The 15,494-nt window shown below is 49.9% G+C and overlaps 1 protein-coding gene across 1 annotated transcript in view; it reads right to left on the bottom strand.

The window, feature by feature from the left end:
• MSH2 (mutS homolog 2) overlaps nucleotides 1-15,494 on the bottom strand; it is a 53,997-nt gene that overhangs the window by 26,118 nt on the left and 12,385 nt on the right. The window contains exons 6-8 of the mRNA XM_004618597.2: nucleotides 14,802-14,935; nucleotides 5,154-5,353; nucleotides 1,114-1,223 (exon numbers count right to left, since the gene is read on the bottom strand). Of these exons, the coding sequence (XP_004618654.2) occupies nucleotides 1,114-1,223; nucleotides 5,154-5,353; nucleotides 14,802-14,935 (444 nt within the window). The remainder of the gene's footprint in view (nucleotides 1-1,113; nucleotides 1,224-5,153; nucleotides 5,354-14,801; nucleotides 14,936-15,494) is intronic.

Raw genomic sequence — 15,494 nt, 5'->3', positions numbered from 1 at the left:
AGAAAGCCAGGAGTGGCCCTGGGACAAAGAACACAAAAGAATCTACCAAATTACCTCAGTATAAGAACCATGAGCAGTTATTTCCTATATTAACGAAAAGCTTCAATTCATTTTCACTCGAGGCTATTTCCAACCACTTCAGAAATGGTCCATATTCACTATGTGGGTTGGGGGTCATACCCCGTGGCACGCTGGAACCACATGTGTGCTGGAGATGGAACGCAGGCTGCCCACATTCAAGGCAAACGCCCACCCTGCCGGACTATTGCTCTGGCCCCAGCACATGCTTTGCATGTGGGAGCCCCAGATTTGATCTCTGGCACCACACATTCTCCTGAGCACTGTCTGCCACCCTTGAGCACCACTGAAACAACACAAATACTAAGGAAAGTTGTTTTCTTTTGTGATCCACATTTACTGCCAGTCTCTTTCTTCCCTGTGACTGCAATTTTCCTTCAGCTGCAGCATGCGAAATCTTCTATGCACAAGATTTGTTTTGTTTTGGGGCCCTATCCAGCAGTGCTGAGGGGTTACTCCTGGCTCTGCACTCAGGAATCACTCCCCACAGTGCTTGGAGGACCCTATGGGAGGCTGGGGATGGAACCAGGATCCACTGCATGCAAGCTAAGCACCCTGCCTGCTCTACTATCACTCTAACTTCCCATGAGATTACTTTACCCATATCCAGTTAAGTCAGATACTCCTTTTCCTCTATTACATCTTTTTAACTTCTACTGAAATGGCATATCCCTAAATAAAACTGAAAAATAGAAAACTTTCCCATTGCTTAATCTTACATCTACTCTTTCAAAGGTGCCGTGCAAAATGTCAAAATGACAAAATGAGGGGCTGGAGCGATAGCACAGCGGGTAGGGCGTTTGCCTTGCACGTGGCCGACCCGGGTTCGAATCCCAGCATCCCATATGGTCCCCTGAGCACCACCAGTAGTAATTCCTGAGTGAAGAGCCAGGAGTAACCCCTGTGCATTGCCGGGTGTGATCCAAAAAGAAAAAAAAAAAAATGACAAAATGAAACACAAAAAGCAAAACTCAGGAAAGCTTTCCAAGTGCCCTGAATGTTCTGCTCCTTGAGGAAAGAGCATATTATATGTACCTGATCCATATCTAACGTTGTTTCTATCATTTCCTGGAATTTGGAGAAATCAGAACGAAGATCACTCAGAGGGGTCACAAAAACAGCCAACAACAATGTCTGGTGTTTGCCTAAAGGAAAGCAAAAGAGGAAAATACATCAGCAAAAGGTTCTATTTTTTCTTTTTAAAATAGTGAATCATAAAAATTCCAGAGATAATTAGCACAGCACAAATAACACAACAGGTCTCCAATGTTACTCATTTTCAGAAGTGTTTTAAAGCACAATTTGATTTGTGTGTGCGGGTGGGTGGTGGGGGCTTGGGGACACAAGGGCTATGCCAGGAATCAGGAATTGAGCTGGGGTCAGACGTGTGCAAAGTGCCTTAACCCCTGCACTATCTTACCAGGCCTAGAGTTTAATTTTATAAATGGGTTTAATGTCTACAAATGATCTGACACTCTGAACTCCCTACTAATAAAACGCTACCTCCCCCATCTAAAAATCACCCTTATTAAATACTAGAGATGCAGACACGAGAAACAAATTACGGCTAAATAAACCCTATTTTACGGACTTAATAACCCAGCATCAACCATCAAAATAAAGTATCTCAAAATTGACCTTTATAACCCTAATTTCCATTAATAATGCAGTGTTCAAACAGGGACTAAATCAAACCACATATCTCCACACTGGAAATCTGCTGAATTTTATTTAGAGTGGGGAATCATGTAGGGCGAGTGGAGAGGCTTGAGGCACAGAAGGTTCAGGGGGAGCCGTGGGTGCTCACGCCAGCCCCGGAGCCACTGAGCCCGCATCTGAATGCCAGCAAGTCCCAAGGTGAGCGAGTGGACGCTCAGGCAGGGCTGGACAGAGAGGAGGCCAGGTCAGTGCAGGTCACTCCTCATTCCGGGGGGGCCCCCTTCTGGGCTCCAGCCAATTCCCGAGAGAGTCTGAAGCAACCTCTCCCCCAAGGAAACCCCAGTTCCCGGACTTCCTCAGAAACATCACCAACATTGAGGAAACGATGCAAAGTCATTCTGAAGTCAGCCAAGTCGCTCCGAGACTATTAATCACCACAGTCCTCCACATATTCAGAAACAGTCCATACGTGGGAAGCCTCACCGACAGTCTGTAAACACTTGGCCACGGCATGGTGCTTTATCCCCAGGAGTTCACACGCTGTGGGAAGCGGGAAGGACAGCAGCGAGGCGGAGGCGCCCAGCTCACTAATGATTTCTCCCCTGGTCCGTTAACATTTCGAAGCAACCCCAAGCGCAAGCTCTGATCCTGTTCAGGACAGTGAGCACTGCGTGAGGCCTCAGAGAGGCTGGCTAAGGACACTGCGATCACACCACAGATGGATGGGGAAAGGCACAACAACATTTGCGATGCTAAAAAGGGTCCCCCTTTTCCTGAATTCCTACCCTAATACAGGCTTCGGGTGGGTGGGTGAGGGCTGTCGGGGGCTGGGGCCACACCCAGCTGTGCTTGGGGGCTCTGCGCTGGGGACTATGCGGTGCCAGGGACCGAACCCGAGTCTCCTGCATACGGAGCTTGGGCTCCAGCCCTTTGCGCCATCGCCCCAGCGCGGAAGATGCTTCTCAACATGTCGTCTGGGCCCGGGACTGACAGGACCAGGTCTCCACTGCACTCCATCTCAACTAAACTGGCTTCCAGAGAAGAGTGTCCGTAGGAGGAACCAGTGTCCTGATCCCAAGGGGACAGAGGGGCCTGATGCGGATCCTGGAGCAGCACGAAGAGCTGTGCCAACCACTCTGGTTAAAAGCTGCTAATGCTTTACTTAGAAATCATTCTTTTTTTTTTTTTTTTTTTGCTTTTTGGGTCACACCTGGCGATGCACAGGGGTTACTCCTGGCTCTGCACTCAGGAATCACTCCTGGCGGTGCTCAGGGGACCATATGGGATGCTGGGAATCGAATCCGGGTCGGCCGCATGCAAGGCAAACGCCCTACCCGCTGTGCTATTGCTCCAGCCCCAGAAATCATTCTTTTGAAGTGGAGGAGTCCTCCCGAGTGGGGCAGGAGCAGAGCGGCCCTGGGCAGACAGCCACGAGGCCCACAGTTGGCACTAACTCTCCAACCCTCATTATTTTTTAATGCTGTGTGTGTGTGTGTGTGTGTGTGTGTGTGTGTGTGTGTGTGTACACACAGATAGATACGGGGGTCTACTTAACCTTTGTTTTTCTATAAGCATGTGATCTGAAGTGTCTTCCAAGCTGCATCTGTGGCGTGAGTGTGGAAACCACTTTCTGTACATACCAGGGCTTGTCAGCCCCGACACATCTCCCCCCGCCCCCCCCCCCCCACCACAAGCTCACCTCCACAGTTCTTCCCAGGTGCAGGGAGGCGCAAGATCCAGTGGAATCTGCTCTCCCATTCATGGTCTGAGACCCGCACATGAATGATGGGTCACTCCCAAGCACAGAGCCAGGAATAAAGCCCCTAAACACCACCCACCACCCCACAAATACACAAGGAATAAAGATAGTTGTTCATAACTTTCAAATCGCAATTCCTTACAGAAGAATTTTTTTTCCTTTTTGGGTCACACCTGGCAATGCACAAGGGTTATTCCTGGCTCTGCACTCAGGAATTACTCCTGGCAGTGCTCAGGGGACCATATGGGATGCTGGGAATCAAACCTGGGTCAGCTACATGAAAAGCAAACACCCTCCCCACTGTGCTATCACTCCAGCCCCAGGAAAAGGATTTTTGGAGCAAAGCTTTTCTTACTTAATGCAAATCGACTTTCAATACTATTGCTGCCCTCTGCGTGTCTGAATTTATTTTTCATGTTAGTCAGGAATCACACGTTTAAAAAAGAAAACAAACTAGAGTTTATCAGACCATCAGAAGAGAGCAGAACATACTCAGTTCCTAGTAGGGTACTGAAACACTTTTACTAGGTCATACTTCATGTCAAGATAATACGCTTGGTTTATTTTCCTCAAAATTCAGCCTCACTTTTGCCCCCTCACCCCATCATAAGACCAAGGAGCTATGCTGAACTCTTCAATGACAGTTTGTTGCTTCCTACATTTAAACTCGGGGGGGTGGGGGGGGCGGCTAGGCAGACAGTGGGGGCCAGGGGGGTGGGGACCTGCCTTACCTGCAGAGGCTTTGGTCTGACGCCCAACACCAGCAGTAACATATACACCCCTGGAGGCCCTGAGGGCCCCTCCCAGCACCACCCAACCCCTCCCATCCCTAGGGCCCTCACACTAAACTATTCTCCTAGCTGGAGGAGACTCACCATGAAGGGCCCAGTGCCTCCAGGCTAGAGAAAAACTCCACCTTACACAGGCCTACGGCAGGAAGCTGCCCAGATGCCTCGGTTCCCTACCCCTCCAGACTTCTTTGCTGTGAAGCATCTTCTCACTGCGCTGTGAGCACTGTCACGTTGGGTGTGGAGTCCTTGCCACCAAACCCCAACCGAGCAGCCCTACTAGCCCCCCGGGCCTGGTCAGTAAGCAGAGCAGCCCCGACGGTCCTTTCTCAACAGCAGACAGGGCTGGAGACAGGCACGGGAGTGGAGGCCGTGGGCCCCCATTCACATCCCTGGCACCACATGCGGTTTCCCAAGCACTGCCAGGGGTCACTCCTGAGCCCAGAGCCAGAAAGAGCCCCTAAACACCCCTGGAAATGTGGGCCCCCCAAAACCAAAATGTAAAAGCAAACAGTCTAAGTGCTCTCATGCATCTTGACTTGTGCACTTTGAACTCTAAGCCAAATAAAAACCTGTCAGAAAAACTTACAAAGGAACCAGAGCAATGGTACAGCAGGTGGGGTGCTTGCCTTGCACGCAGCCAACCCAGGTTCCATCCCTGGCATACACTCGGTCCCCCGTGGATGGGGGACCATCCCTGAGTGGGATCCCTAACGGGCATCATCCCTGAGTGCAGAGCCAGGAGTAGCCCCTGAACATCTCCTGGTGTGACTCAGAAAGCAAAAAAGAAAATCTCCAAGCCCAAAAACCCTGAAAAAGAGGTTCCCTGAAGCCAACTTTGTAAGGACAGTACATCTTCCTTTGGTTACCTTCGTATTTCTCCAGAACTCGGATAACATTCGGGAGCTGGTTTATGCCCTGATACAGTCTGTAGCAATCCTGCAAATTTGCTGCTTGCCTTTGAAATTTCTTAGCAAGTCGGTTAAGATCTGGGAATCTTCGAAGTAAATCTTCCTGCAGGCTCTGCCTCAGTTCTGCATCTTCCACAAAAGCTTCCACCAGATCCAACCTGGAAGAAATCACAAAAATAACTTTGGAAAATTTTCTTTTGGGGCCACACCCAGCAATGCTCAGGGTTACCCCTGGTGGTGCTCAGGATCATATTGGATGCCAGGGATCGAACCCAGGTCAGTCAGGGCAACCCTCCCCACAGTACTATCACTCTGGCCTCTGCAATATTTTAGTGTTAAAATTCTTTCTTTTTTTCCCTTTTGGGTCACACCCAGTGATGCTCAGGGGTTACTCCTGGCTCTGTACTAAGGAATTACTCCTGGTGATTGTTTGGGGAACCATGTGGGATGCTAGGGATTGAACCCTGAGTTGGCAGTGTGCAAGGCAAACGCCCTACCCACTGCACTATTGCTCCACCCCCTAAAATCCAAATTTACCAATTAGGCACATAACTCTCAACTAACTGAACTAAAAATTTCATGTGATAAATGCTTTCATGCTGTAATACAGCTTTCTTTTTTTTTTTACAGTCAAAATATCAGTCTTTTTATTTAACTTAGTTAAAATTATATAAAAGTTAATTTATCAGAAGGCAGCACATATTTCAAACTCATAGGGAGCACATTCCATCAGTGGTCACCAAACACTAGACACCATAGATTCGCAGGTAAATCTCCCAGGAGTAACTACAAATCTTTAACGACCAAACAGGGGTTCGATGTGAGGAGAGAGAGAGAGAGAGAGAGAGAGAGAGAGAGAGAGAGAGAGAGAGAGATGCAGTTCCCCAAGATGACCTATAATACAGCTTTCTTAATGTGAAATGCCCAAGGAAACTGGGATCTAGTTTCTTACTGGCTGGCAACCAAATCAATGTTTAATTAAATGACAGAAGGTACTAAACTGTAGACCCTGTTTTGAGTCTCATCAAGTGAACATTTTTCTTAAGCAAAATAATTTCATTATTATTATGTACTTTAGATTCCAGAGCTGAAAACTTATATATGTTAATGAGAATAGGCATTTATTATATTGTATTAAATGCTTTTAATTTTCTTATTTACATAGGTCAAAATCATACAGTAATCACAAATTGGTTTTTCTGATCATTCTATTAGCCATTTCTAAAGTAAATTTGTGATGTGCCTAATGAACAACTTGTAAATCGTGGTTCTTTTAATTAAAATTAATTGAAAAAATAATTTCATTATTGGGACATTGGTGCTAGAGTGACATTATTGCACAAGTAGAAATGATCTTTAACAAAACAATTACAAATCAACAACTGACAAACTCAACTTATTCAATTAAAAGGTCTTTAAATTTTCAGAATGCATTCTCAAATTACTTCAAGGTGGAACAAAGCCAAACTTCCGAATTAAAAACACAGAACTGTAATATTGTCTCTCCAGGTCAATAAAGAGAATCTCAACCTGTTTTAAGAACTCTAAGACAGGAGAAAAAAAAGAGGCAATTATAAAAGAAGCAATTCCTAGTGCTTTTGCCGTTTATGGGATGATAATCATTTTCTACTTCTATCACTGCAATCCACAGCAAGAAATATATTTTGACAGCATGACCCCCACGTGCATGCATATATTTTGCAGGAGCAGAATACGCCCTGCAAAATATGCCAATACAGCTAAAGGAAACGCAGAAGCAGAAGCAAGCCCCGCCCCGCCAGACTCCTCTTTGCATGCAACAGGACAGCAGCGACAGAGGGCCCCTTCCTTTTTGCTTTATGTGGGCCACACCCAGCGGTGCTCAAGAGCACCTCCCAGCTGTGTTCTGGGGATGCTCTGAGGACCATACGGACCTTGGAAATCAGAGTGGGTGTGCCTCAGGCAGGGTAGGCGCCTCACCCCCTGCTCCCTCCTAGGGCCTTTTCTTCCTTCTTCACGGGGAGGCTCAAACCCAGGGCCTCGCACAGGTGCACCGAGTCACATTCACCCTCGCCCCCACGTCACTCCAACGACTTAACCCGGTTCACCTGGAGGCCGCTGGGTCTAAAGAGCCCCCAACCCCTGAATCTGCTTGTCCCCTGCTTCAGAGCCCAAGGTCAGTACTCCTTTGCCAAGGTGCTCTCAAAACGGGTTCTAATCCTCTGGAGGTACAGATCTGAGTGCTCTCACCGGTCCTGTCAGAACTTGTTTTTCAGGGCCGGAATGAAAGACAGCACAGTGGGGAGGGCGCTTGCCCTGCATATGGCAGAATAGGATTTGACCCACAGCACCGATGTGGTTCCCCGGCCCACCAGGAGTGACCCCTGAGCACAGCAGGTATGGCCCCAGAACCGAAAAACAAGTAAAAACTTGTTTTCCAATATAAATGTACCAGGCCCCAGTCAGAGAACCCAGTCAGAGGACAGTAAGGAACAGGAATTCCACTCCTATAAAAGGTGTCACAAAACAATGCTTACTCTACCTAAGTGCCTGTGATACTTTTACCTTTTGACTGTGCCTAAGTTTTAAGACTGTGTGCTGTCACCCACTATACTAACCCCACAACTCGTGAATGACTCATAATCTGAAGTCTGACTTTCTTTGGGGAGAAGAGGTCCGTACTCCAAAGTGCTCAGGAGCTACTTCCAGCTCAGTGCTCGGGGATTATCCCCGTGGTGCTCAGGGACTGACGCCAGGTCCCTGCTCACAAAGCCAGCACTCGGCTGCTCGTCGCTCTCCTCGACCTAAAATTTAAGAGTTTGATTTTTCAGCTTAATCAGTGGCTAAATAAATAGCAGTGCTCCTACATTATTTTAAAAAATAAATAAAAGAGTTCGATTTTTTTGTTGTTGTTTCGTTGTTGTTTGTGGCCACACCCAGCACTGCTCAAGGGTTCCTCCTGGCTCTGCACTCAGGGATCACTCCTGGCATTGCTCAGAGGACTGTATAGGTCTCCGGGGATCAAACAGGGTCACCCACGTGCAAGGCCAGCCCACTGGACAATGGTGCCGGCCTCTAAGGTTTGCGGGACTTTTGTTCTGCTTTTGCTCGTGGCCCTCTCGGTGTGTCTGGGCTCAGGGCTTCATGTAACACTGGCCTCTTTCACCCACAGTCCATGCTCCGGCCCCTGATCTCTCTCTCTCTCTCTCAAAAGCTGTGGGTTCTTCTGAAGTCACAGCTGGGAGGCAGAGCTCCACAGAGGGAGGAAGACGCTGGGACACAGCACTTGAGGGGCCGGGTCCAGGTTACTGGAGAAACAACGATTGGATCTCTAGCTCTCAACTATACGGGCAGTAAACGGACCCTCAAGTGACACGGGGCCAGGGAGGAGGAACGTGCTCCCTTCCTGAACCTCTAGTTACGGTGTTCCCATCAGCACTCACACCCCTGCACCTTCCCTGCGCCCAACCCAAGTGTCGGAATCAGGAGCGAGACATCCCCCTCCCTGGGCACCGCCGAGGAGCAGCTGGCTTCTCTGCAGCAGCTTCTCGGGCCTCAGCGCCTGCCCCCAAGCTGTGAAGGGTGCCGGCGCCACTGGCCAGCCCCCCGGCAGCCCCCAACCCCTTCTCCACTCTCCCCAAAGTGCCTCCACCCCCCACTCTGGCAAGGGGCGGGGGCAGGAGGAGAATGAATGTTCCAGCTTAACCACAGGTTGAAATGTCCTTTCTCCTGCAGGCCCCTCAGGAAGGACCCAGAGACGCCCGGCCCAGTACTGTGCTCCTGCGGCCTCTCCCGCACAGCAGTGCCCAGGGCAGGGCTGGGCCCTCTGCGCCAGAGATCTCCCTGGCCCTGAGAACAGGCAAACAGTGTTGAATATGGAATGAGGGAGGCAGGTGAGAGAGAGTGGTAGAGAGGAGAGAGGGTGAGAAAAAGGGAGGGAGAGCGAGACAGGGGGAGATCGAGGGGGAGCAACATGCTCAAGGGCAGGGGGGAGCCAAGCACACGGGGCTGAGGGAATCCAGATGTGCTGGGCAGACACTGAGGGGATGGAGAGGCAGCAGAGCAGGCAGCCACCCTGAGACACCCCCTGCACCTCGCCAGGTGTGGCCCACCCCCCCACCCCCCACCAAAACAAAAGGATAAGAACTTGTGAGAGATGGAGAGACTCGGCGGCTCCTCAGAGGTAGAGTGTCTCCTGCATGCCCACACGGCCCCTGGGGCCCTGCCAGCACTGCCACCAGGGTGCGAGCCACAGAGGCACCAAGCGAGAGTGTAGACCTGCCATAGCACGAGCACGCGACACCAATTCACAGAGGGGAAGGTGTGGCCGACCCCACCCGCTCCCCACGCGGCGAGATCCGAGAACACAGAGCCAGGAGTCAGCCCTAAGCACCATCAGGGTGGGCCAACCCATCCCCCCACCCCCAAAAAGGGGAATCGGGGGGCTGGAGTGATAGCACAGAGGGTAGGGCGTTTGCCTTGCACGCGGCCGACCCGGGTTCGATCCCCAGCATCCCATATGGTCCCCTGAGCACCACCAGGAGTGATTCCTGAGTGCAGAGCCAGGTGTAACCCCTGTGCATCGCCGGGTGTGACCCAAAAAGCAAAAAAAAAAAAAAAAAAAAGGGAATCGGGGAGGGGGAAAGGATGAAAATAAAAAGAAAACTTAGTAAGATTCCGTAAAACGCCCAGATCTATGCAGGTGGCTAGCAGGCACTGCTTGGGCAAACGGCAGAGCAGTGGGAACGAGCTGCTGCAAACCCCCATCCCCGGCCAGCAGGGGTGAGGCCCGCCCTCTGCATACGGTGGCCCCCAGGCCCAAAGGTCACTGAGAGTGGCCCTATTTTTAAAGAACCCACCGGGCCGGAGCAACAGTACGGTGGGCAGGGCATCTGCTGTGCACACAGCGGGCCCGGGCTCAGTTCCCGGCACCCCACACTGTCTGCGGGAACCCGCCAGGAGCAGGCCCTGAGCATCGCCGAGTGTGGCCAGAACAGAGAGAGGAAGCCTGAGCTGGTTCTCACTGAGGCAGGCAGCGAGCATCTCAGGGGACTCTTCGACACCCATCGCTGAACACACACACTCCAACAGCCCATCTCAGGACAGGGAGAGGGAGGGAAGGACCCTAACTGATCCCATCTCAGGATAGGGAGTCAGGGAAGGACCCTAACTGACCCATCTCAGGACAGGGACAGGAAGACGCAGGGAAGGACGCTAACTGATCCTTTGCCTCCTGCTGCCAAACCCACCCAGACAAGCGGAAAGAACCATAAGGATGATATTTCTTGCCAAAACTCTTCCAACACGTAGGGCCAGTAAGACGGCGCAGGGGCTGGGGTCATGGCTCGGCACACAGGAGGCCTTGCTAGGGTCCCAGCACTAAGCCAAGAGTGGTTTCTGGGCCCTGGCATTTGAGGCCCCCCCAAAAAAAATTAATAATGATTTTAAAGATTCTTCCTACTCTTCTCCCCTGGCTCAGTCTCATACCACTGTGTCTCCTCAAACCAACAAGTGAATGAATCCTAAGTCGTTAACACTTCTTTGTCTCTTTGGCTTTTGGACCACACGTGGCCATGCTCAGGGCTCACCCCTGCACTCAGGGACACACCTGGGGATGCTCGGGGAGGAGATGACAGGCTGTGCCGGAGTTCCGACCAGGCGGGCAGTGTGCAAGGGCAGTGCCTAACTTCCCAAGTTCTCTCTCCAGAGCAGGCAGTTCCACTCAGAGTACTAACAAGGCAAGGGCCAGGGATGCAGCTCAGCGGCTGAGACTTGTTTTGCATGCATGAGGGCCTGGGTTTGATTCCCAGGATCACAGTTAAGAAATAAAGCTTCTCCGGTCAGGCATTCTGGTGAGCAGCGTGGCCTGGAAAATGCTCCAGACCCGAATTGGGGCCAGAAACACCGGGGAGCCGGAAGGAGGAGGTGCAGCCAGCACACCTTCTCCAGATGGAGCCCTGGCGACACTGAATAGCAACTAACACGGCTCCGGGATTCGGGACTGGGACACATCCGAGCCGCGCGGCCACTAACGCGGCCGCGTGACCTTTTCTAAAACCTGAAAACATACAATCTTTTAATGGAAAACTAATTATCAAATGCTTCGTTAGTAGGGCTATCTTGTTTGGGGGTATAAGTCCCACAACAATAGTGAGTTTTGTGTTGAAATATGGAACGTAATCAAGGTAAAGAGAAAATGAAGTGAAATTCATCAGTTATACAGTTGGGGTTGGGGGCGGGGGGTATACTGGGGATTTTGATGGTGGAATATGGGCACTGGTGAAGGGATGGTGTTTGAATACTGTATAACTGAGACATAAACCTGAAAACTTTGTAACTGTCCAACATGGTGACAAAATAAAAATAAATAAATAAATAAATTTAAAAAAAAAAAAGAAATAAAGCTTCTCTCTCTTTTTTTTTTTTAAGAAATAAAAGTCTTGGGGGCTGGACCGATAGCACATCGGGTAGGGCGTTTGCCTTGCACATAGCCGACCCAGGTTCAATTCCCAGCATCCCATATGGTCTCCCGAGCACTGCCAGGGGTAATTCCTGAGTGCATGAGCCAGGAGTGACCCCTGTGTATCGCCGGGTGTGACCCATAAAGCAAGAAAAAGAAAGAGGGGGGGGGGAGAGAGAGAGGAGAGAGAGGGAGAGGGAGAGGGAGAGAGGGGGAGAGGGGGAGAGAGAGAGAGAGAGAGACTTAACCAGCTAACAGCAAGGGCAGGCCGGAGAGCCGGACAGTGGGCAGGGCACCTGCCACCTGCTTACCCACAGCTGACCAGGGCTCAATCCCCAGAACCACACACAGTGCCTCCTGTGCCCCCAGAGCTCTGAGCCAGCGAAAACCTCGCCCTGATAATGCCAGGTGTGGCCCAAGAAACGAAAAAAGGAAAAAGGGAATCTGGGCCAAGCAATACTACTGCAGGGAGGGCACCTGCCTTGCAGGCGGCTGGCCCAGGTTCGAACCCTCGTAGTCCCCTAAACCCAGTAAGAGTGATCACTGAACCAGGAGTAAACCTTGCTGAGCACGGCCGGGTGTTACCCAAAAACAAGAAACAAAACAAAGAAATGAAAAGCCTCCTAAAACCCCAGCCCAAAGCAATACTATGCATAACCCTCAGTCTTGGGTCTGAACGTCATTAAAAGCTTAACAAATTGCTAGTTTCACAAGTCTCCAATATGCCATTTCAGAAATAATTACAGTGTCAGTTCATGTTCTGGCTAACAAATTTCTTTCAAAGACTGCTCTGCTAACTGTTTCCATGACAATGCACTTTAAATTGCAATTTTAGAAGTTCTAAAGTTACTGTTGGCATAATATGGTACACTGTCAACTCTGCTCAATAAAATTACTCAGCTGCATGCGACTGATATGATGATTTACAAAATGACTAGATTATATGATGATGCTGAGGGCGTAGATCTCCAAAATTCCAACCAACTGAACCAGGAAATTCATCATGGAACTGGAGATAGTTAAAAATCAACATGGTATTTTCCAAAATTGACATGTCTGATTTCTCGCCCAAAGAACAGCTGTTAGGGCTCGACAGTAACACTGAGATGGCCGAGCAAAGTTGGCACGTCAGAACGGGAATGATGTCGAGACTCTTTTATCTGGTCTTCACAGTGAGAGTGACTCATCTGATGCTAGAATTGCAAAGATACTGTAAAAGGGAAGGGGGAACCAAGAGGCAGTCCCGTGGTTAGGGTGCATGGTGCGCCCACACCGGGTCTGACTCCTCGAACGCCATCACATCCTCAGACGCATGCATGGAACCACCAGTCTGGCTTGGGAGACTCAAACAAGACAAAACAAAGCATGTGGCAGGATATAGAGGACCATGCTTTGAAGGAATCATCAAGCCAAGGACAGGGACCACCTTACAGTGAGTGCTAAATGCAGCTCCAAATGCAGTAAAATGATGTAAGGGAAAGAAAGCAGGGAAACCCGAAGAGCTGAGAAACTGGACTGGGGGTATTTCACCTGCCTGCAATTTTTAGGGATGACTTTCGGGGAAGAAAACGTGGAGCAGCGGACAGAGCAGAGATCGGAGAGGAAAGCAGAGGCCACGCAGGGGAAAAACTGAGCAAGAAGGAGTGAGAAACGGTCTGGCAACCCAAGGCTTGGCGAAGAAAAGCCCATTACTTCCTCTGAAGAAGAAAATAGCCAATGAACAAAGAGAAATGTCTGGAACAGTGAAGATTAGGAGAGAGGCTGGAGAGCGAGCAGCGGGGAAGGTGCCCTCCTTGCAGGTAGCTGACCCAGGGTGGATACCTGGCACCCCATTATGGCCCCCTGAGCCCCGCCAGTATTGGTTCTTGAGCACAGAGCCAGGAGTAGACCCTGAGCACCACCGGTGTGACCCCAAAACAAATCAAAGGTCACTTTTGTATTTCAACCTTTTCATTTTCAATAAGATATCAACATACTCCCAACTTGGTAATTTCCATCACTTAGGAAGTTACTCTATTCCTCCATGAAACCTACAGAATCAATATAGCTTGGTAACTAGAAGCAGATGTCTTAGGAAATACTGATCAATGTATGCTTGCCTGGCATTTTCCCAAGTACTCACCCGGTCATTGTGCTTTTGTATACCATCAATACTCAGCAACAAATTCTTGAATGATCTGACAACACCAAAGCTATAAATATACTCAATGTCCTTACCCACTTGGCAATGTATCAGAGTGTAGCAAATGGATGACATCCGCATATACCCACTCAGAGAGCTGGAGAGAGCACGCGAAGGCCAGGTGTGTGTCTACTCTGCATGTCCAGCAAAGCATACGGTCCCTGAGCAGGGCCAGAGCCACAACCACTGCTGTTTGGGGCCCGAGAGAGGGGCCAGCAGGGACAGCGCTTATCTTGCAAGAGGCCGAATCGAGTTTGATCCCCAACATCCCAATGTCCCCGAGCACCACCAGGAGTGATCCCTGAGTGCAGAGCACTGAGCATCAATGGGGGAGCCCCCATCCCTGGAAAAAAAACAAAACCACTGCTGGCCACAGCCCAATAAATAAGATAAAAAAGCCCTAACCAGAAGAAATTACCAACCACATGAACTGATGACTTTTCTTGGGTTTTCCTGTTCTGTTTCTGGTGCCAAAGGCTTAACTCCAGGGAGGAGCTAGAGGACACATGGGGGCTGGGGATCACAGCTAGGTGCAAGGGGCCACACCTGGGTGGGTCATGACCAGGGTGGGTCATGATCCAGGCAAATGCCCAGCCCACTGGGCTCTCATTCCAGCCCCAGTTTAATTAGTTTCTTTGGGTTTTTTGGTTCTTGTTTTTTGGGTCACACCTGGTGATGCTCAGGGGTTACTCCTGGCTCTGCACTCAAGAATTACTCCTGGCAGTGCTCGGGGGACCATATGGGATGCCAGGGATAGAACCTGGGTCAGCCGCGTGCAAGGCAAATGCCCTACCCGCTGTACTATCACTCTGGCCCAGTTTAATTAGTTTTAAATCAAACTAGATCATTATTATTGTCATTATATAGGTCTCTGCGCAATTACACGTAAAACTATAAGGGGTGAAAACTGCACATTACAGCGATGTAACGGTATGGAGTAACCGGCAGCTACCAAAAGCTCCCCACAGCCAGCCCAGGAGCGCACCTCTCCTCTATTCTGCTCTTGTCCATGAGAGGCTGCTTGATCCACTGGTTAACCAGTCTCTGTCCTTGAGGGGTTTTGCATTTATTCAGCAACGCGGCCAGGGACTGAGACCCTGAAGTATCTTCAACAGAACCCTGCAGCAAGCAAGAACAGAAGAGGGCATTTATTAACGAAATAACTACTGCCCCGGAAACAATGAAGGAACTTCAGAGACAAGAACACAAGAACATCTCCGGTCAGAGGGGAAGGCTGGGACCATGCTCAGCAGTGCTCAGGGACCACACGGTGCCAGGGAACCACCCAGGTCTCTTGCACACTGCAGCCTTTAAGCCAGCCCAACTGCTGAAATACTAAAGGCCAAACTTGCACAGAAAGTCCTCTTAAAAAACAAAATAAAACAAAACTGTCAACCTATTAAGCTGCATATTTTGCTGTAGATTGTTCCCAAACCAAATCCACTTCAATACCTATGATAGCTCAGGGGCTGGAGTGATAATGTAGGGGACAAGGTACAGCCATGTATGTGACCAACTCGGTCGATCCCCAGGACTGCATACAGTCCCAACACTGCCAGGGGCCACTCCCGAGAGCCAGGAACAAGCCCTGAGCACCACGGGGTATGTTCCTACAAACCCCCCAATAATTACTGCTGTCTAGACATACAACTGATTAGAAGGGGCCGGAACAATAATA

This window comes from Sorex araneus, chromosome X, assembly GCF_027595985.1.
Source record: "Sorex araneus isolate mSorAra2 chromosome X, mSorAra2.pri, whole genome shotgun sequence".
NCBI lineage: Eukaryota > Metazoa > Chordata > Mammalia > Eulipotyphla > Soricidae > Sorex > Sorex araneus.
Note: the sequence above shows the minus strand (reverse complement) of the source record. Positions and strands in the feature narration are given on the sequence as shown.